This window comes from Ranitomeya imitator, chromosome 8 (assembly GCF_032444005.1).
Source record: "Ranitomeya imitator isolate aRanImi1 chromosome 8, aRanImi1.pri, whole genome shotgun sequence".
Taxonomy (NCBI): Eukaryota; Metazoa; Chordata; class Amphibia; order Anura; family Dendrobatidae; genus Ranitomeya; species Ranitomeya imitator.
The window spans coordinates 202,727,146-202,750,303 of NC_091289.1; the positions used below are offsets into that span (position 1 = coordinate 202,727,146).

Genomic DNA, 23,158 nt, shown 5'->3' on the forward strand with positions numbered 1-23,158 from the left:
CTCAGTGCACAGTATATATATCAGTATACAGTATATACCCTCAGTGCACAGTATATACCCTCAGTGCACAGTATATACCCTCAGTGTACAGTATATATATATATATATATATATCAGTATACAGTATATACCCTCAGTGTACAGTATATATATATCAGTATACAGTATATACCCTCAGTGTACAGTATATATATATCAGTATACAGTATATACCCTCAGTGCACAGTATATATATATATATATATATATATATATATATATATATATATATATATATATATATATATATATATATATATATCCTCAGTATATATATATATATATATATATCCTCAGTATACAGTATATACCCTCAGTGCACAGTATATACCCTCGGTGTACAGTATATATACCCTCAGTGTACAGTATATATATATATATATATATACCCTCAGTGCACAGTATATACCCTCAGTGCACAGTATATATATATCAGTATACAGTATATACCCTCAGTGTACAGTATATACCCTCAGTGCACAGTATATACCCTCAGTGTACAGTGTATACCCTCAGTGTACAGTATATACCCTCAGTGTACAGTATATATATATATCAGTATACAGTATATACCCTCAGTGCACAGTATATATATATCAGTATACAGTATATACCCTCAGTGTACAGTATATACCCTCAGTGCACAGTATATATATATATATATATATATCAGTGTACAGTATATACCCTCAGTGTACAGTATATATATATATATATATATATATATATACCCTCAGTGCACAGTATATACCCTCAGTGCACAGTATATATATATATCAGTATACAGTATATACCCTCAGTGTACAGTATATACCCTCAGTGCACAGTATATACCCTCAGTGTACAGTATATATATATATCAGTATACAGTATATACCCTCAGTGCACAGTATATATATATCAGTATACAGTATATACCCTCAGTGTACAGTATATACCCTCGGTGTACAGTATATACCCTCAGTGTACAGTGTAGATTCAAGATTCAAAGAAGCTTTATTGGCAGGACCAAATACACATCAGTTTTGCCAAAGCAAGTGTATAGAGGCAATAGGGATAGGGACTGAGGGGATGTTGGGTAGGAGCTGTGGGGGGAGGTGGATGGGGCAGATCCAGGTTGGGGCTATAGTCCATGGCATAGGGGAGGTGGATGGGGCAGATCCAGGGTAGGGGCTATAGTCCATGGCATAGGGGAGGTGGATGGGGCAGATCCATTGTGGGGGTTATAGTCCATGGCATAGGGGAGGTGGATGGGGCAGGTCCAGGGTGCGGGCTATAGTCCATGGCATAGGGGAGGTGGATGGGGCAGATCCAGGTTGGGGGCTATAGTCCATGGCATAGGGGAGGTGGATGGGGCAGGTTCAGGTTGGGGGCTATAGTCCATGGCATAGGGGAGGTGGATGGGGCAGGTCCATTGTGGGGGCTATAGTCCATGGCATAGGGGAGGTGGATGGGGCAGGTCCAGGTTGGGGGCTATAGTCCATGGCATCATAGTTCTTTCTCGCAGTCTATGACATTCGCTCACATACCGAGCTGCTATCTCCACCGCTCTCTCTTCTTCTCCCAGCAAGATATATGTTTTCTCTTCCTCCTTCATGGTGATGAAGTCTGGGAAGAGATGTGAGAGTCTCCTGAAGTGAGTGTCCCTCACTGCTGAGTATTTGGAGCAGTGTAGCAGGAAGTGGGTTTCGTCCTCTATGGCCTCCTGGTCACAGTGTTGGCACAGTCTTTCCTCCCTGGGCTTGTAGCTCTGCCTGTGTCGGCCACATTCGATGGCCAGACTGTGGGCACTGAGTCTATATCGGCTCAGGATCTGGCGGTCTCTGGGGTCCGGGAGTTTCTCCAGATATGGCGCCAGTCTGTAGTCTCTCTGTAGGCTCCGGTACATGGTCAGTTTCTGTGAGCTGATGATATCATTCTTCCAGTCACTGACATACCTCTCCTGGCCTTCATCTGCCATCTTCCTAATTCCGGCTTTTGTCAGGTTGTTGTGATTGGTGTTCTGCTCCGGTTGGGTTTGGCTGGGCTGTTCCGGGGGTTCTGGTTTTTCTGTTTCACCTTCATGTATCAGGGCTTTATGGTGATGGGAGCTTGGATTGCTCCTATGCAGGTGAGCCCGGAATGACAGCGCCCTCTTTAGAACTGTCAGGTGTAGAGGGAATCTGCCCAGCTCGGCCCGACAAGCACTGTTGGAGGTGCTCCGATGGACCTGGAGAAGGTGCTTGCAGAATTCCAGGTGGAATATTTCTGTTGGACTGGAGTCCCACTTTGACCAGTCTGGGTAGGTGTGAGGACCCCAGACTTCGCTGCCATACAGGAGGATTGGGGCGATGATGGAGTCGAAGATTTTTAGCCAGACCCTCACTGGTGGCTTCAGATGGTAGAGTGTCCTTCGGATGGCATAGAAGGTTTTGCAGGCCTTGTCTTTCAGGGTCTCTATGGCTTGTTTGAAGTTCCCTGACCGGTGAATCTCTAGGCCCAGGTAGGTATATTTGTCCGTTCCTGTGAGGTCGCAGTTGTTGAGGATAAATGATGGGTGTTGGTCTGATCTTCTCTTTCTCCTCTGGAACACCATGGTGTTGGTTTTCTTTAGGTTGACCGGTAGGGCCCAGGTGGAGCTGAATTTCTCTAGGATTTTCAGGTTGTCCTGGAGGCCTTTCTCGGTTGGTGACAGCAGCAGCAGGTCATCTGCATACAGCAGGAATTTCACCTGAGCGTCGTGGAGGGTGAGTCCTGGTGCTGAGGAGGATTCCAGGGCGGTAGCCAGCTCGTTGATGTAGATGTTGAAGAGCGTTGGGCTTAGGCTGCAGCCTTGTCTTACTCCGCGGCTCTGCTGGAAAAAAGCCGTTCTTTTGCCGCTCACACTCACGCTGCAGCTGCTCTCGGTGTAGGAGCTTTTGATGACATCGTAGGTCTTTCCTCCTATTCCACTCTCCAGCAGTTTCAGGAATAAGCCCGGGTGCCACACTGAATCAAAGGCCTTTTTAAAGTCCACAAAGCAGGCGTATATCTTCCCATTCTTTGTATTGTAGATGTGTCTCTGAATGAGGCTGTGCAGAGTATAGATGTGGTCAGTGGTGCGGTGGTTCGGCATGAACCCTGCTTGGCTCTTGCTGAGGACGTTGTGCTCGGTGAGGAAGGTGAGGATCCTCTTGTTCAGGATACTGTTGAACAGTTTTCCCAGGTTGCTGCTGACGCATATGCCTCTGTAGTTGGCTGGGTCATACCTGTCCCCACTCTTGTGGATGGGTGTGATGAGGCCTTGGTTCCAGGTACGAGGGAAGTAGCCGGCACTCAGTACAATATTGAAGAGTTTAACCATTGCAGCCTGTATTTCTGGTGGGCTGTACTTCAGCATTTCTGGTAGGATTCCATCTAGGCCACCGGCTTTTCTACTTCTTATGGAGGAGAGTCTCTCGGTTACTTCCTGTAGTGTTATAGGTGTATCCACCGGGTTTTGGAAGTTTTTGATTTTTTCCTCCATTGCTTTTAGTTTCGCCATTATGTTTTCCTGTTCTTGGCTTAGTCCTTCCTTTGGAATGTCTTTATAGAGGTCTCTGAAGTATTGGAGCCAGAGGTTGCCATTTTGGATATGGTTGTTGTTTTTCTTGTCTTTGGTGTCCATGTGGTTCCATAGTTCCCAGAAGGAGTGGTCTTGGAGGGCGTCTTGGAGTTGATTGAGCTTCGTAGAGATGTAACTCTGCTTCTTCCTCCTGAGGATGGTTTTGTACTGCTTTTGTATGGAGTCATAGGCTTCCCTCAGACCCAGGTGGTTGGGGTCTCTGTGTTTCTTGTTGGAGGCTGTTCTCAGGGTCTTCCGTACAGCTTTACATTCTCTGTCAAACCAGCCATTGACCTGTGTTTCTTTTGGTCTCTTGTAGTCGACTTTTTTAAGGTCGGACAGTCTGGCCATTGCGTAGAATATATTGTTGAGGTCCTTTGCTGCTTGGTTCACTCCCTCTGGGTTTGGCATGTACTCAAGGTTGTAGAAGTGGTGGAGCATCCGCTGTATTTCAGGTCTTCTGGAAGCTTCTTTATATCTTAGTGCCGATATTTTGGACCATTTATAGGATGGAGGCCGGGTGAAGAGGCCGCTCTGCTGTGGCTTCTGAGTGGATGGTTTCTCTGTAGATTTCATGTACAGAAGAAGTTGGCTGTGGTCTGACAGGTGCGTTTGTGGGGTGACTATGAAGGCGCTGACATCTGCCAGGTTCATGTCTGTAATGGCGTAATCAACTACACTCCTCCCTACATGGGAGTTTAGTGTATACCTTCCTAAGGAGTCACCCTTGCATCGTCCATTAAGGATATGAAGTCCTAAACTTTTACATACGTTCAGGAGCTTTCTGCCACTTTTGTTGACTGTACTGTCATAGCTGTTTCTCTCAGTGTGTACAGGGTCTTGGCCGTCATTCTCTGCTCCAAGTATGTAGATGTTTCCATCCGTGGTCAGGAAGTCTCTCTCTCTCCCTGTTCTTGCATTGAGGTCTCCAAAGATGAGAACTTTGCCCAGGGCCTGATAATGGGCGGCTTCTCTTTGTAAGATTTCGAAGCAGTCTGGATTGAAGTAGGGGGACTCTGGCGGTGGTATATAGGTGGCACAGAGGTGGACATCAGACTGACAGGTGAGGATGGAGCTGCTGATTCTGATCCATATGTGGCTGCCTCCTTTCTTCACCGGTTTGATGTACTGGTGGAGCTCCTCTTTATACCAGATCGCTACTCCTCCTGAATATATACCCTCAGTGTACAGTATATATATATATATATATACCCTCAGTGCACAGTATATACCCTCAGTGCACAGTATATATATATATCAGTATACAGTATATACCCTCAGTGTACAGTATATACCCTCAGTGCACAGTATATACCCTCGGTGTACAGTATATATACCCTCAGTGCACAGTATATATATATCAGTATACAGTATATACCCTCAGTGCACAGTATATACCCTCAGTATACAGTATATACCCTCAGTGTACAGTATATACCCTCAGTGCACAGTATATATATATATCAGTATACAGTATATACCCTCAGTGCACAGTATATACCCTCGGTGTACAGTATATATACCCTCAGTGTACAGTATATATATATATATATATATATATATATATATATATATATATACCCTCAGTGCACAGTATATACCCTCAGTGCACAGTATATATATATCAGTATACAGTATATACCCTCAGTGCACAGTATATACCCTCAGTGCACAGTATATATATATCAGTGCACAGTATATACCCTCGGTGTACAGTATATATATATATATATACAGTATATACCCTCGGTGTACAGTATATATACCCTCAGTGTACAGTATATATATATATATACCCTCAGTGCACAGTATATACCCTCAGTGCACAGTATATATATATCAGTATACAGTATATACCCTCAGTGTACAGTATATACCCTCGGTGTACAGTATATATATATATATATATACAGTATATACCCTCGGTGTACAGTATATATACCCTCAGTGTACAGTATATATATATATATATATATATATATATATACCCTCAGTGCACAGTATATACCCTCAGTGCACAGTATATATATATCAGTATACAGTATATACCCTCAGTGTACAGTATATACCCTCGGTGTACAGTATATATACCCTCAGTGTACAGTATATATATATATATATATATATATATACCCTCAGTGCACAGTATATACCCTCAGTGCACAGTATATATATATCAGTATACAGTATATACCCTCAGTGCACAGTATATACCCTCGGTGTACAGTATATATACCCTCAGTGTACAGTATATACCCTCAGTGCACAGTATATACCCTCAGTGCACAGTATATATATATCAGTATACAGTATATACCCTCAGTGTACAGTATATACCCTCGGTGTACCGTGCATATACTGCAGTTTCCGATGCTTGTCATCACACATAGACACATAATATTAGTCCCAGTGATGTTCGTGTGTGTATCCAGTACAACTCCTGATGATGATGCAATGCTGGGAGTTGTAGTACTCACCTGAGGTGAAGGATGACTTCATCAATGTGAGAGATTTGCAGCTTGTCCCGGAGTTCCTCCAGGTCATCCTCTATGGTGGAGCCGGTGGAGAGAGCGGAGCCGGGACTGTGATGGAAAAACGCCGGACTGTGAGCAACATGGAAACCACAAGGAAGAAAGAACCTTCCGGAATCTACAACAGCCACCCGCCACCGGATCCCTCGTTGCCCGCGACTCCCCATGTTCCCAGGATCCATCGTATACTTAGGATCCGTCATGCCGCCATGTTTCCATACTCACCGCTCGTTCACGGCTCTGCTCGCTGATGGCGGCCAACTCAGGTCACCGGCCACGGATCTCGCCCTACTCTGCGGCCACTCAGATCCCATCACAAAGGCCAGCACCTTGGGGCTGTATCTACCGAGCGCCTGAAGCTCGTCCCTGGCACAAAGACACAAATGTGACCGTAAGAAGGAGAAAAAGCCTGAGGGTGACATATACCATATACATTAGGGCCATCTGTGGCTCCCCTTAGCTCCTGTATACAACTGTAGGTATAACTATATACCTCCCTATAGCAACAGCCCTGTATAGAACTATATCATACTGGATTTTTTCTATTTTTTTTCCACTGCGTGTTTTCTCACCTTAAGTCCTTGATGCCAACACGCAGTTGACTTTATCTGTCCATTTGGGTCCGACTATTTCCTTTTGCATTTTCCCTTCTGACTTCTTATTCTCCCCTCCTGTGTCTGTGACCAGTCTCCCTGCTGCCCTCCGTCCTGATCACACCTGGCCTATTCCATGTGCACGTAGCTGGCTATAAATTCAGAGACACGGGTCTGTTTTGACCATGGTCTGTCTCTATCAGGATGGCTCTAAAAGGATGAAGCTGAAATGAGCCAGAAGTGAACAGAAGTTACGACAATCCACTGTTATTAAATGTACGGCACTAAACTTCTTTCTCTTCCTCCACACTTACTCATCATGCTGACTTATGCTCTAACAGATTTGGCTCCATTACTCCTCACTCTCCTTCGCTATCCCCAAACCCCAGCACCCTCTAACCAAGTAATAATCTCTCCTTCCATCTTGCCCCCACCTGACCTCCTCCACTGACCTGCTCCTCAACCTCAAATCTGTCCTAATAAAACACAAAACAAGCCGCCCACTCTACTTCTCCCACCTGCTCTTCCTCCCTCTGCTTCTCCTCACTGCTGGCAACATATCTCCAAATCCTGGACCCCCACAACTCATACCTCCCATTATCAACCCCTCCTATCTCTTCCAACCCAATATATACATCCGAAATCTCGCCCACTTCAAACCAGTGCCCTTGACGCCCACCACCTTGCTCCCTCTCTCTGGATCACTCTGAAATGCTCACTCCGTCTGCAATAAACTATACGTGATTCACAACCTCTTTACCTCTCGTAATCTTTCCTTTCTGGGCATCACCGAAACATGGCTGACACCGCCTCCCCTGCTGCACTATGTTACGGTGGCCTCCACTTCACCCACACTCCTCGCCCTGGCAGCAGACATGGTGGAGGAGTGGGTCTTCTCCTTTCTTCCAACTGTACTTTTAACCCAATCCCTCCCTCATCCTCCCCTCTTTTGCAGTCCACTCTGTCCGCATCTACTCCCCCTACAACCTCAAAATGGCCATCATATATTGACCATCAGGCCTGACCACTGCCTTTATTGACCAATTCTCCACATGGCTTCTTCACTTTCTGTCTGCTGACATTTCGACCATCATTATGGGTGACTTCAACATCCCCATTGACACCCACCAGTCAGCAGCCTCCAAACTCCTGTCCCATACTTCATCTTTTCGACTTACCCAGTGGTCCTCCTCAGCCACCCACAGACGGACATACACTAGACCTGGTCTTCACCCGTCTCTGCTCTCTATCTAGCTTCACAACCTCCCCTCTCCCTCTGACCACCTACTCACTTTCTCATCCCTGTCCTCCTCACCTGTCACCCATGTCCAACAACATGCGCACCCACGCAGAAACTTCGCACACCCTGACACCTACCCACTGACTCTATCCTACCACTGTCCTCCACATCTTCACTCCACGACACAAACCCTGCCATAGTTTCTACAATGCCACTCTTGCATCAGCCCCCGACTCGGTCGCCCCTGTCATCCATAGCAGAGTGCGACAAATCAATAGACAACCCTGGCACAATAACATCACTAAAAGCTTCGGCAAGTATCCAGAATTGCAGAACGGCATTGGAAGAAAACACATTCGCAAGATGATTTCACTGCACTCAAACAAGCAACACTCGCATTCAAATCAGCTCTCACCTCTGCTAAACAGGCGACTTCACAACCCTCGTATCTTCCTTATCCCACAACCCCAAACAGTTGTTCGACACTTAACTCCCTCCTCTGCCCCGCACTGCCCCCTCTAAATTCCCTAATCTCTGCGGAGGACTTTGCCACACACATCAAAAATAAGATAGACCAAACAAGGCAAATCTTTGTTGTCCGACCACCACAACCCCTTTGTATACCAGACCAATGCCCAAACCCCATAACTTCCCTCTCCAAAATCACTGAAGGGGAGCTTGCTCATCTTCTCTCCAAATCACACCTCACCACTTGTGCGCTTGACCCCATCCCATCTCCTCACCAACCTCACCACAACACTAATCCCATCCCTAACCCATCTCTTCAACCTTTCACTAACTTCTGGTACCTTCCTTTCTGCTTTCAAACATGCCACAATCACACCTATCCTCAAAAAGCCATCCCTTAACCTGAGCGCTATGTCCAGCTATCACCCCATATTTTTGCTCCCATTTGCTTCCAAATGCCTTGAGCAGCACATCCATGCTGAACTTTCCTCTCACTTTGCATCTTAAGGTACCGTCACACTAAGCGACGCTGCAGCGATACCGACAACGATGTCGATCGCTGCAGCGTCGCTGTTTTGTCGCTGGAGAGCTGTCACACAGACAGCTCTCCAGCGACCAACGATCCCGAAGTCCCCGGGTAACCAGGGTAAACATCGGGTTACTAAGCGCAGGGCCGCGCTTAGTAACCCGATGTTTACCCTGGTTACCGTTGTAAATGTAAAAAAACAAACACTACATACTTACATTCCCGGTGTCTGGTCATGTCCCTCCCCTTCAGCTTCCCGCACTGACTGAGCGCCGGCCGTAAAGTACAGCGGTGACGTCACCGCTGTGCTGTGCTTTACGGCTGGCCGGCGCTCACCAGTCAGTGCGGGAAGCTGACGGCGAGGGACATGACCAGACACCGGGAATGTAAGTATGTAGTGTTTGTTTTTTTACATTTACAACGGTAACCAGGGTAAACATCGGGTTACTAAGTGCGGCCCTGCGCTTAGTAACCCGATGTTTACCCTGGTTACCAGTGAAGACATCGCTGAATCGGCGTCACACACGCCGATTCAGCGATGTCAGCAGGAGATCCAGCGACAAAATAAAGTGCTGGACTTTCCCCAGCGACCAACGATCTCCCAGCAGGGGCCTGATCGTTGGTCGTTGTCACACATAATGATTTTGTTAACGATATCGTTGCTACGTCACAAAAAGCAACGATATCGTTAACGATATCGTTATGTGTGACGGTACCTTAACTCTCTCTTTGACAATCTACAATCTGGCTTCCGCCCCCACCATTCCACTAAGACACCCCTGACCAAAATTACTAACGACCTACTTACAGCCAAAGCTAACAGACAATTCTCTATACTCCTCCTCCTAGACCTGTCCTCTGCCTTCAATACAGTTGACCACTACATCCTACTACAGATCCTCTCTGCCTTTGGTGTCAAAGACCTCGCCCTATCTTGGATCTCCTCATACCTTACCAACCGCACATTTAGCGTTTCCTACTCCCACACTACCTCTTCATTTCGCCCCCTCTCTGTTGGAGTCCCTCAAGGCTTTGTCCTAGGACCCTTACTCTACTCAATCTATACACTTGGCCTGGGACAAATCATAAAGTCCTATGGCTTCCAGTACCATCTATATGCTGATGACACTCAGATCTACCTCTCTGGCCCAGACGTCACCTCTCTGCTCTCCAGAATCCCAGAGTGTTTATCAGCCATATCCTCCTTCTTCTCCTCTCGCTTCCTCAAGCTCAACGTGGACAAATCTGAACTAATTATCTTTCCTCCACCTTGCATATCTTTCCTACCTGATCTATCTATCAAAATAAATTAAATCACACTTTCCTCTGTCCCCGAAATCCACTGCCTCGGAGTAACCCTTGACTCTGCCCGGTCCTTCAAACCGCACATCCACGCTCTCACCATCTCCTGTCGCCTCCAGCTCAAAAATATTTCTAATATCCGTCCTTTCCTCAACCCTCACGCTACCAAAATACTTGTGCATGCCCTCATCATCTCTCCCCTCGACTACAGCAACATCCTCCTCTGTGGCCTACCTTCTATCACTCTCACACCCCTCCAGTCCATCCTTAACTCTGCTGCCCGACTAATTAATCTCTCTCCTCGCTACACTCCTGCTTCCCCTCTTTGCAAATCCCTTCACTGGCTTCCAATTTCCCAGCGTATCCAACGTAAACTACTAACACTGACCTACAAAGCCATCCATAACCTTTCTCCTCCATATATTTCCAAACTATTGATCTTCCCTCACGTAATCTCCGGTCCTCCCAAGACCTCCTTCTCTCCTCCACGCTTATTCGCTCCTCACCTAATTGCCTCGAAGACTTCTCCCGAATATCCCCCATCCTCTGGAATTCTGTGCCCCAACACGTCCGGTTATCCACATTTGGATACTTCAAAAGAAACCTGAAAACCCATCACTTCAAAAAAGCTTACAACCTGTAATAACCACATGGCCACCTCAACACCATCGGAGCTACTGAAACCCTGGTCCTACTATCTCCTTCCTCATAATCCTGTAGAATGTAAGCCCCCAAGGGCAGGGTCCTCGCCCCTCTGTATCAGTCCGTCATTGTTAGTTAGTTTACTGTATGTGATATTTGTAATTTGCATGTGACCCCTTCTCATGTACAGCACCATGGAATTATTGGTGCTGTATAAATAAATAATAATAATATACCCTCCCTATAGCTACATCCCTGTATATAACTATATATGCCCTCCCTATAGCTACAGCCCTGTATATAACTGTGATGATAATGTATAATATGATTTTTAGTTGTCCCTGTTAGCACATCATTGTGAGCTCTGACCCCCCCCCCCTTCTCTCTGTGTTTCTGCTGGCAGAGATGTGTGTATGTGGATCCCAAATCTCTCATGGCCCCCACAAGAATTTTTATTGCGCTTGTAGCTGCACAAATCTCCCTCCAGCTGAAACTGGTCTGATCTGTCTCAAAAGACAGGAGGTTCTTTGTTCTATTATAGTAAGATATTGGGCCACCAGTATATATTGCTAACTTCCATCAGTAGATCTGTCAACACTGTAAGTGCGAGCAGCTAAACACAACAAGTAAAAAGTACGGATTTCTCCGGGACCATGTGGAACAACTAGGATGAATTTGGTATCAATAGAGAGCTAATTTTAATACAAGATGGATGAGGTGTGTGTTATGACTCTGCCAGATTCTCCAGCGAAGATACGAGAGTTATAAGAATTGTTGGAAAAAACTGCACAGCTGAGGAGAGGGGAGGGCGATGTTAACTCAACCCTTTTGTGATGTCACAAGGCTGCAGGTATAAGTGACTGCACTTAACCCAGCCTTCAGTTTTGCCTGAGGAGCTGTTACAGCAGGTCTTATCTCATGAACTGGGACATTTGGGGCTCCGCCAATCAGCATGGTTGCCTGAGATGATCTGAGCACATGTGAGTTTTATCTTTCTTCTTTAAAGGGACACTGTCACCTGAATTTGGAGGGAACAATCTTCAGCCATGGAGGCGGGGTTTTTGGGTGTTTGATTCACCCTTTCCTTACCCGCTGGCTGCATGCTGGCTGCAATATTGGATTGAAGTTCATTCTCTGTCCTCCGTAGTACACGCCTGCGCAAGGCAAGATTACACCTTGTGCAGGCATGTACTACGGAGGACAGAGAATGAACTTCAATCCAATATTGCAGCCAGCATGCAGCCAGCGGGTAAGGAAAGGGTGAATCAAACACCCAAATACCCCGCCTCCATGGCTGAAGATTGTTCCCTCCAAATTCAGGTGACAGAGTCCCTTTAATCCATGTTATTTTATAATTGCTTTGTACATACATACTTTGTCTCATATTGCAACACCTTTATATACCTTTTATAAACACTGCCTGATCTTTATGGAGTAAAATATTTTAAATACTAGCTTTGTTCTCCTGCTCTAAAATGTACCCTAAGTCTTCTGAAGGGAATTACGCTACTGTTTTGGGTTAGCTTCAGACCCGTTAATCGAAGCTTGTGACGGCATACCTTGTCCTGAGCTTTTGGGAGTCATTGTAGCGATGGCAGCATTGATAATTATTGTTCCTGCCTGAGTGGGAGTAGTTATATCGCCCTCGCTGCAGCGTGCCCAATAGCCAGTACATAGCAGGCAGCCATTCTGGCGACTAATTACCCTAGGTGCAGTACCTAATCTGACCTGAGGGTAAGGGGGCGCCAGAGAGCTGCAAGTTTTCAAGCGGAACTGTAAAGCGGGACATATCTAAATCCCTGCAGTTCGTGTTACATTGCAGAGCTGTGGGATACCTAAAATAAGCCCCTGCGGTAAATTGAGAGGTCAATAGCCTTGTTTGTGTTTTCATCACATTGGAGCAGTGGAGGGATAACTAACATAAGCCCCCTGCACGTGTGATAGCCTTGGGCTGGCTAAAGGTCACCCGGATCGTGACATACTGTTGACAGTCACGATGTGAATCGTGACAATAACTATATATAACCTCCCAATAACTACAGTCCTGTATATAACTGTATATACCTTCCCTAGAGCTACAGCCCTGTATATAACTATATATGCCTCCCTGTAGAAACAGCCCTGTATATAACTATATACCCTCCCTATAGCTACAGGCCTGTATATAACTATATATACCTTCCCTATAGCTACAGCCATGTATATAATATATATATATATATATATATATATACATATACACTCTCCCCATAGCTACAGTCCTGTATAACTGTATATACTGTCCCTATAGCTACAGCCATGTATCTATATATATAATTGTCTAAGGGTTTTTCCGTCTGTCTGTCTGTCTGTCTTTCTGTCTGTCCTGGAAATCCTGCCTCTCTGATTGGTCGAGGCCGCCAGGCCTCGACCAATCAGAGACGGGCACAGTATCGACGTAGAAATTCCGCGTCTCTGATTGGTCGAGGCCGCCAGGCCTCGACCAATCAGCAATGGGCACAGTATCGACGTAGATGTCATAATGGTTGCCATGGCAACGATGATGTCATAAAGGTTGCCGCAACCAATCAGCGACGGGCAAAGTCTGCCGCGAATTCTGGAATCATCATTGTCCATATACTACGGGGACATGCATATTCTAGAAAACCCGATGCGTTAGAATCGGGCTACAATCTAGTATAACTATATATACCCTCCCTATAGCAACAGTCCTGTATATAAATATAGATACCCTACCTTTAGCTACAGCCCTGTATATAACTATATATACCCTCCCTATAGCTACAGTTCTGTATGTAACTACAATGCTCAAAAAAATAATGGGAGGACTAAAATCCCACATCCTAGATATCACTGAATGAAATATTCCAGTTTTAAATCTTTATTCATTACATAGTAGAATGTTTTGAGAACAATAAAACATAAAAATTATCAATGTAAATTACAATATCCCACAGAGAGCAGAAGCAAATGCCCAAAATAATAAAATTATCAACTTTATTGTCACAAAAAAAGACTAAAATAGTATACAAACAAATAAAAGATGGAGATGCAATACAAAAGGACTATCCAATCACTTAGTACACCACCCGGGTAATAATTGTCAAGAAATGAGCAGCTAATTCATCATATATTATCTACATATCCACTAATGGCTATAGCAGTAAATAATTAAAACTGTATTTTAAATTAAAGTAACATCCAGTGATATGTACTATTAGAGCCAAAAAAGGAGACTATTACATGTAGTATACAGCAATGTGCTAATTATCTAGTTGCCCGTGAAAAAGTAATATCAGTACAGAACGTCTCAAAATTTTTTTAAAAAAGGATTACAGTACTTAACTAGCATTAACCACGGTTTACTCAATCCAGATAAAGTGCTTAGTGCTTTAAATATACAATAGGTAGGTCCTATCATAAAAAGAAACACCGTGAAAATGCCAACTGATATGGGTCATAGGTGTAACAATGTGCAGAGGCACCCTGAGAGCTCTAAGGAGTCAAAATGAAGGGGAGTATATATATATATATCTATAAAGATAGTGGTGTGCCACCTACTTGTATTGCCCCACTGTCCTAAGGATAAACGCCTTTAGCACTCCAGGATGTGCTAAGCCCCAAAGTATCCATGAGACGGCATATACTTATATATACAGATCTACATAAGAATGGTACTGCACGACCTGATTGGGTTGTCCGGGTCCCCGACGCGCGTTTCACGTGCAGCTTCTTCAATGGGGGTTTCATGTGTGTGTGTTGATTGCCCGTGCTTTTATACCGCTGTGAGTTGGAGGAGGCGGCAGTTTGTTTTGGCGCTTCCGCCGGCATACCCGTCATGACGTCACCCCCAGATCGGCGTCACGTGCCTCTGGCCCGTGCAGTCCCATCCGACGCGTCAGAATGGGGGCGGAGCCAGGGGCAGTACAGACGCATCTCCAGGGAGACACATAAACAGGAAGCCGGCGGGAGCGCTCACCGCACATGGTGCCGGGGCCAGGAAGTAAGAGCAGCGTATACGACATTAAGTGTCACCTGACATGTCCGGATCAGTACAGAGGCGTCTCCATGGAGACACATACACAGAAGACCAGTGAGTGCTCACCGCAATGAATACTGGGGCCAGAAAGCACGGACATCCCACATAGATCGTAAATCACCTAAATATGGGATTAACCCATAATACTAAATTAACAAGATTTTTCTACCTCAATCTCTCTTAAAATATGATTGAGGTAGAAAAACACATTATCTTGTTAATTACTGGGAGGGGCTGGTGAGGACCCAGCGGTAATGGTGCACATTGGCACTAATGACAAAGTTAGAGGTAGGTGGAAGGTTCTTAAAGATGATTTCAGGGAATTAGGCTGCAAGCTGAAAGCAAGGACCTCCAACGTGGTATTTTCCGAAATACTGCCTGTACCACGTGCCACGCCAGAGAGGCAACGGGAGATTAGGGAGGTTAATAAGTGGCTCAATAATTGGTGTAGGAAGGAGGTGTTTGGGTTCCTTCAGAACTGGGCCGACTTCTCAGTTGGCTACAGGCTCTACGCTAGGGACGGGCTGCACCTCAATGGGGAGGGTGCAGCTGTGCTGGGGGAGAAAATGGCTAGAAGGTTGGAGGAGTGTTTAAACTAGGGATTGGGGGAGAGGGTATTCATTATATAGGAGGGGAAGATAGTGCAGACAGAGACCTGGGCACAAATAAGGAAGATGGGGGTGGCGGTGGCATGGGGGGTGGGGTTAGAACAGTTAATAATTTAAGAAAGAATAGAGGTACAGAGAGGAACATCAAGTGCATGTATACTAATGCCAGAAGCCTCGCCAACAAAATGGACGAATTAGAACTAATGGTGTTGGAGCATAATTATGACATGGTGGGGATATCTGAGACGTGGCTGGATGAGAGCCATGACCGGGCTGTTAACTTACAGGGCTATAACCTGTTCAGAAATGACCGTACAGATAAGCGAGGGGGAGGGGTGTGTCTATATGTAAAATCATCCTTAAAACCCATCCTGTGGGATAATATAGGTGAATTTAAAGAAAATGTAGAATCCCTGTGGGTGGAGATAAGGGGAGGGGGGGGAAATAATAAATTACTGATAGGGGTTTGTTATAAATCTCCAAAAATAATGGAAGCAATGGAGAATATCTTCGTAAAGCAAATAGATGAAGCTGCGACTCAAGGAGAAGTCATTATTATGGGGGACTTCAGCTACCCTTTAATAGATTGGGGAACAGAAACCTGCAGTTCCAGCAAAGGTGATCGGGGTCTGACAACTATGAGACAATTACCTCTGACAACTGGTTCAGGACCCAACAAGAAGGGGGGCACTGCTAGACCTAATATTAACCAACAGGCCAGACCGCATATCAAATATAAGGGTTGGGGGTCACTTGGGTAATAGCGATCACAAAATAATAAGTGTTCATGTCTCCTTTAATAAGATGTGTAGTAGAGGGGTGACATGAACACTAAACTTCAGGAGGGCAAATTTCCAACGGATGAGAGATGATGTTGGTGCAATTAAATGGGACGATATCCTGAGACATAAAAATACACAAAGAAAATGGGAGACGTTAATTAGCATTCTGGATAGGACCTGTGCACAGTGTATACCGTATGGGAATAAACATACTAGAAATAGGAGGAAACCAATATGGCTAAATAGAGCTGTAAGGAGCGCAACAAAACAAAGGGACAAAAGGAAAGAATATAGAGAATTAAAGGAAGTAGGTAGTGATGAGGCATTAAAAAAATGCAGAAAATTAAATAAATTCTGTAAAAAGCAAATCAAGGCAGCAAAGATTGAGACAGAGAGACTCATTGCCAGAGAGAGTAAAAATAATCCCAAAATATTCTTTAACTACATAAATAGTAAGAAACTAAAAAATGATAGTGTTGGCCTTCTTAAAAATAGTCAGGGTGAAATGGTGGATGAGGATGAGGAAAAAGCCAATATGCTAAATGACTTTTTTTTCATCAGTATTTACAAAAGAAAATCCCATGGCGACAATATGATCAGTGATAACAAAAAATCCCCATTTTGTCACATCTGTCCCCATTTTGGGCTAATAGAAATGGTGAGATAGCCGGGCCTTAGTTTTGCTGACCCCCAAGTGTCCAGTGAGTGGATTCCCATTGGTAATTTGTAACAACTCACCCCTAAATTGGTAGGGTAAAACCAGCTGTCTCTCCCTCAACCACTCCTGTTGGGGTTTACAGGGAGCCGTCTTCCGGTACAACCTCCCTTGCCCCCAGAATACCCTCTTCTTATCAGTCTTGGAGGTGGGCTTCTCGGTGAGGTTCCTCAACATCTCCAGGCTAGCATCTGAGCGCTGAGCTGCCTGGAACTCCTGGCTGGAAGCAGCCAGAAGTGACGTTAAGGTCTTGTCCCCGTGGGAACCCTTTGGGAACGTCAGTTGTTCAGTTATTCCTCTGGCTGAGGAGGGTCCAGAAGGCAGGGCGTTATTTGCGTTCTGGACACGTTGACTGCGGGTGACAGTGACTATATAGGCCGTCTCCCCGGGGAATAACTGTCCCATCAGCCTGCCCGGCTATGGGTACTACCTCCCCATCCTCCCCTATTACCTCAGGAGCAGTGATAATTATGGGGCAGCTACCATCAGCCAGGTCAACCTTCCTTTATGACACTGGTCAGTTGCACGGCATCACCTGCTTTATGGTTCCCATGCCTCTTCCCATCCCCCTTAGCACTGACGCTTGCTCCTGTTAGGGGGTCCTCAGCAATAATACCCCGCAGCGTGACATGGCTGAGCCCTCCTGTACCTCCAGATACATCATTATCATATAAAGCATTGACATTCACATAATTAACTTTAACACTACAAAATATTTGTAGGTAGGTTTTCGGACACTCCCACTTCCTCCACCCTACTCCCAATCTATAAAAACCCAGGCCATTGGCAAGGGGCAGCGGACACCCCCAATACCGGTGACAGTCAGGGTTTTCCCCAGGATAATCTCTTCAGGGGCTACCAGTTCGGGTTGGATGAGGGTTCGTTCGGCCCTGGTGTCCTTGAGGCCTACAATGACAGAGCCTCTCACGGTGACAGTCTGCAAAGTTTCACAGGCCCTCCCAACCACCCCACCTACAAAAGAACTGCTGCATTAGTCCCTGGGACCTTGGAAGGGGGGCTCTTCTTCTGCTTCTCCGGACAAGGGGCACTGAGGTGTCCAGTCAGACTGCAGAAATAACACTTACGTGGATCAGATGTAGGCCTTGCATTGGTAAGGGGACAAGGCCTCCTGAGGGTCGGCTGGCAGGGGCAGGGATGGTGGTCAATGGCTTACCCTCTTCCAGCTGGCGATGACCGGCTTCTGCACCTCTGGTTTACGGTTGGCCTCATAGGTGTCGGCAATCTGCTCTGCAGTATCCACCTCCTTTGGCTCCCGGTCCATCACGAACTGTCGCACCTCAGCCAGACAAAAATGTAGGAACTGGTCTTTCGCCATCAGGTCCTTTAGCTGCTCATAGGTGGTCTCTGACAGTCCTTGGGTCCACTGGTCAAAGTGGGTTCTGAGCCCCATGCACCACATCACGGTAGCTGTCGTGTGGTCCACGTTGGAGGTTCCAGAACGTTGTACAGTAGACCTTAGGAGCCAGCTGGTACTTTTTTTTTTAAATCAGGGCCTGATCGATGCCCTCATAATCTCCATCTTGGTCTCGAGGGATAGAAGCAAACACCTCCAGAGCTTTTCCTCTAAGTCCTGGAGTTAAATTTCAGGCACATTGGTACTCAGGCAGGTGGTACGGTCTGCAGACATTTTCAAGTGCATAGTAATCTTAATGTATGTAAACATTTGACTTTGCAGTAATAAAAATGCCTTATAACATTCTCTCTCTTTCATTATTCTGGCATTTGGCAAATAATAACTATGGTAATCCTAATTGGCCTAGAATGGGAAAGATTTATTCTGATTTCATGTCAGATATTGAGAGAAACCTGCAGATGTGTCTTTATATATAGTGGATGGAAACTTCTGGTTACAACTGTCTGCGTCTGTACAGGTGTTGTGATATGTGACATATGGTGTGATTGGGTTATATCTCCAGTGATTCGCACACTGTGTTTAGCCTCCACTTTGGTTGATTACCAGTCAAGTGGATAATGGGGATCAGATTAGAGTCAGCTGAACACTTACACATAAACTTTCTGGACAGATTATCTGCCAGTTATAATGTTTATACCACAGGCTGTGTACGAGAACCATGCTGGACGCCTGTAGTCAGGTATGTTGTAGAGAAATGTGCTGAACACCTGTACCCAGGTGTGTGCGAGAACCATGAAGGATACATGTACCAGACAAGTGCAAGAACCATGTTGGATGCTTGTGCCGGTGTGTGCGAGAACCATGAAGGATACCTGTACTGGGCAAGTGCGAGAACCATGAAGGATACATGTACCAGACAAGTGCAAGAACCATGAAGGATACATGTACCAGACAAGTGCAAGAACCGTGCTGGATGCTTGTGCCGGTGTGTGCGAGAACCATGAAGGACATCTGTACCGGGTAAGTGCGAGGACCGTGCTGGACGCCTGTACCGGGTGTGTGTGAGAACCGTGCTGGATGCCTGTACCGGGTGTACGTGAGAACCGTGCTGGACGCCTGTACCGGGTGTACGTGAGAACCGTGCTGGACGCCTGTACCGGGTGTACGTGAGAACCGTGCTGGACGCCTGTACCGGGTGTATGTAAGAAGCATGCAGGACGCTTGTACTTGGTGTGTGCAAGAAAGGTGTGCTGGACGCCTGTACCAGGTGTAGAGAATGAAGAATAAGGAGCAAGCACCCGTGCTGGGTGTTGTCTCGTTCTCACTCCTCCTTCTTCCCTACACATCTCTTAGGGTGGTCCTCTATACCCTTCCGGGGGCCACATTTCCAGAGGTAGAGCTGGGTCCTATTGTTTTCACTGCATCCATTATGGTGCACAATGGGCTCAGATAATGAATTTGCAGCTTTCGCTTTCACATAGAAACAAAGAATGTAGAAAGCAATTTGCTGCCTTGTCCTTAGAGGGGTCGTCAGCGCCTCCTACAACCCAGAGGGCAGCAAAAAGGAGAATTAATTAATTATTCTGCGGAAGGCCATTTTCCCAGCAATTAAAACACTTGTGAAATGGATCCACAAAGCGAGAAGTCACCGCAGCGACATTCCTCATCTGCGAGAGAGGGCAAATATGTAACGGGGGGAGCAGATGAGAGGCCAAAGACCCCACAAAGGAGACATGGGGGATGGAAGGCTCAGAAAAGAGTGACTGACCACAATTCATCTCTACCGAGAGCAGGGAGCGCTGTGTCACCTCCACTATGGAGAATGTAATGTCACCTACCAGAACTAACGTGAGGGACGAGCGGAGAGGAATGACGTCACCTACCAGCACTAATGTCAGGGACGAGCGGAGAGGAATGACGTCACCTACCAGCACTAATGTCAGGGACGAGCGGAGAGGAATGACGTCACCTACCAGCACCAATGTCAGGGAGGAGAGGAATGACGTCACCTACCACCACTAATATCAGGGAGGAGAGGAATGATGTCACCTGCCAGCACTAATATCAGGGAGGAGAGGAATGACGTCACCTACCAGCACTAATATCAGGGAGCAGGGGAATGACGTCACCTACCACCACTAATATCAGGGAGGAGAGGAATGATGTCACCTGCCAGCACTAATATCAGGGAGGAGAGGAATGACGTCACCTACCAGCACTAATATCAGGGAGGAGAGGAATGATGTCACCTGCCAGCACTAATATCAGGGAGGAGAGGAATGACGTCACCTACCAGCACTAATATCAGGGACGAGCGGAGAGGAATGACGTCACCTACCAGCACCAATGTCAGGGAGGAGAGGAAAGACGTCACCTACCACCACTAATATCAGGGAGGAGAGGAATGATGTCACCTGCCAGCACTAATATCAGGGAGGAGAGGAATGACGTCACCTACCAGCACTAATATCAGGGAGGAGAGGAATGACGTCACCTACCAGCACTAACGTGAGGGACGAGCTGAGAGGAATGACGTCACCTACCAGCACTAATATCAGGGAGGAGGGGAATGACGTCACCTACCAGCACTAATATCAGGGAAGAGGGGAATGACGTCACCTACCAGCACTAATATCAGGGAGGAGAGGAATGACGTCACCTACCAGCACTAATATCAGGGAGGAGAGGAATGATGTCACCTACCAGCACTAATGTGAGGGACGAGCTGAGAGGAATGACGTCACCTACCAGCACTAATATCAGGGAGGAGAGGAATGATGTCACCTACCAGCACTAATATCAGGGAGGAGAGGAATGACGTCACCTACCAGCACTAATATCAGGGAGGAGAGGAATGACGTCACCTACCAGCACGAATATCAGGGAGGAGAGGAATGACGTCACCTACCACCACTAATATCAGGGAGGAGAGGAATGATGTCACCTACCAGCACTAATATCAGGGAGGAGAGGAATGACGTCACCTACCAGCACTAATATCAGGGAGGAGAGGAATGACGTCACCTACCACCACTAATATCAGGGAGGAGAGGAATGATGTCACCTACCAGCACTAATATCAGGGAGGAGAGGAATGACGTCATCTACCAGCACTAACGTGAGGGACGAGCTGAGAGGAATGACGTCACCTACCAGCACTAATATCAGGGAGGAGGGGAATGACGTCACCTACCAGCACTAATATCAGGGAAGAGGGGAATGACGTCACCTACCAGCACTAATATCAGGGAGGAGGGGAATGACGTCACCTACCAGCACTAATATCAGGGAGGAGAGGAATGACGTCACCTACCAGCACTAATATCAGGGAGGAGAGGAATGACGTCACCTACCAGCACTAATATCAGGGAGGAGAGGAATGACGTCACCTACCAGCACTAACGTGAGGGACGAGCTGAGAGGAATGACGTCACCTACCAGCACTAATATCTGGGTGGAGGGGAATGACATCACCTACCAGCACTAATATCAGGGAGGAGAGGAATGACGTCACCTACCAGCACTAATATCAGGGAGGAGAGGAATGACGTCACCTACCAGCACTAATATCAGGGAGGAGAGGAATGACGTCACCTACCAGCACTAATATCAGGGAGGAGAGGAATGACGTCACCTACCAGCACTAATATTAGGGAGGAGAGGAATGACGTCACCTACCAGCACTAATATCAGGGAGGAGAGGAATGACGTCACCTACCAGCACTAATATCAGGGAGGAGAGGAATGACGGCACCTACCAGCACTAATATCAGGGAGGAGGGGAATGACGTCACCTACCAGCACTAATATCAGGGAAGAGGGGAATGACGTCACCTACCAGCACTAATATCAGGGAGGAGGGGAATGACGTCACCTACCAGCACTAATATCAGGGAGGAGAGGAATGATGTCACCTACCAGCACTAATGTGAGGGACGAGCTGAGAGGAATGACGTCACCTACCAGCACTAATATCAGGGAGGAGAGGAATGATGTCACCTACCAGCACTAATATCAGGGAGGAGAGGAATGACGTCACCTACCAGCACTAATATCAGGGAGGAGAGGAAAGACGTCACCTACCACCACTAATATCAGGGAGGAGAGGAATGACGTCACCTACCAGCACTAATATCAGGGAGGAGAGGAATGATGTCACCTACCAGCACTAATATCAGGGAGGAGAGGAATGACGTCACCTACCAGCACTAATATCAGGGAGGAGAGGAATGACGTCACCTACCACCATTAATATCAGGGAGGAGAGGAATGATGTCATCTACCAGCACTAATATCAGGGAGGAGAGGAATGACGTCACCTACCAGCACTAACGTGAGGGACGAGCTGAGAGGAATGACGTCACCTACCAGCACTAATATCAGGGAGGAGGGGCATGACGTCACCTACCAGCACTAATATCAGGGAAGAGGGGAATGACGTCACCTACCAGCACTAATATCAGGGAGGAGGGGAATGACGTCACCTACCAGCACTAATATCAGGGAGGAGAGGAATGACGTCACCTACCAGCACTAATATCAGGGAGGAGGGGAATGACGTCACCTACCAGCACTAATATCAGGGAGGAGAGGAATGACGTCACCTACCAGCACTAATATCAGGGAGGAGGGGAATGACGTCACCTACCAGCACTAATATCAGGGAAGAGGGGAATGACGTCACCTACCAGCACTAATATCAGGGAGGAGAGGAATGACGTCACCTACCAGCACTA

The 23,158-nt window shown here is 46.5% G+C and overlaps 1 protein-coding gene across 3 annotated transcripts in view; it reads right to left on the reverse strand.

Moving 5' to 3' along the window:
- Positions 1–23,158, reverse strand: part of CCDC24 (coiled-coil domain containing 24) — a 117,203-nt gene that overhangs the window by 36,664 nt on the left and 57,381 nt on the right. For all 3 annotated transcript variants that reach the window (XM_069735858.1, XM_069735857.1, XM_069735856.1), the window contains exons 4-5: positions 6,358–6,498; positions 6,079–6,183 (exon numbers count right to left, since the gene is read on the reverse strand). In XM_069735858.1, the coding sequence (XP_069591959.1) occupies positions 6,079–6,183; positions 6,358–6,498 (246 nt within the window). The remainder of the gene's footprint in view (positions 1–6,078; positions 6,184–6,357; positions 6,499–23,158) is intronic.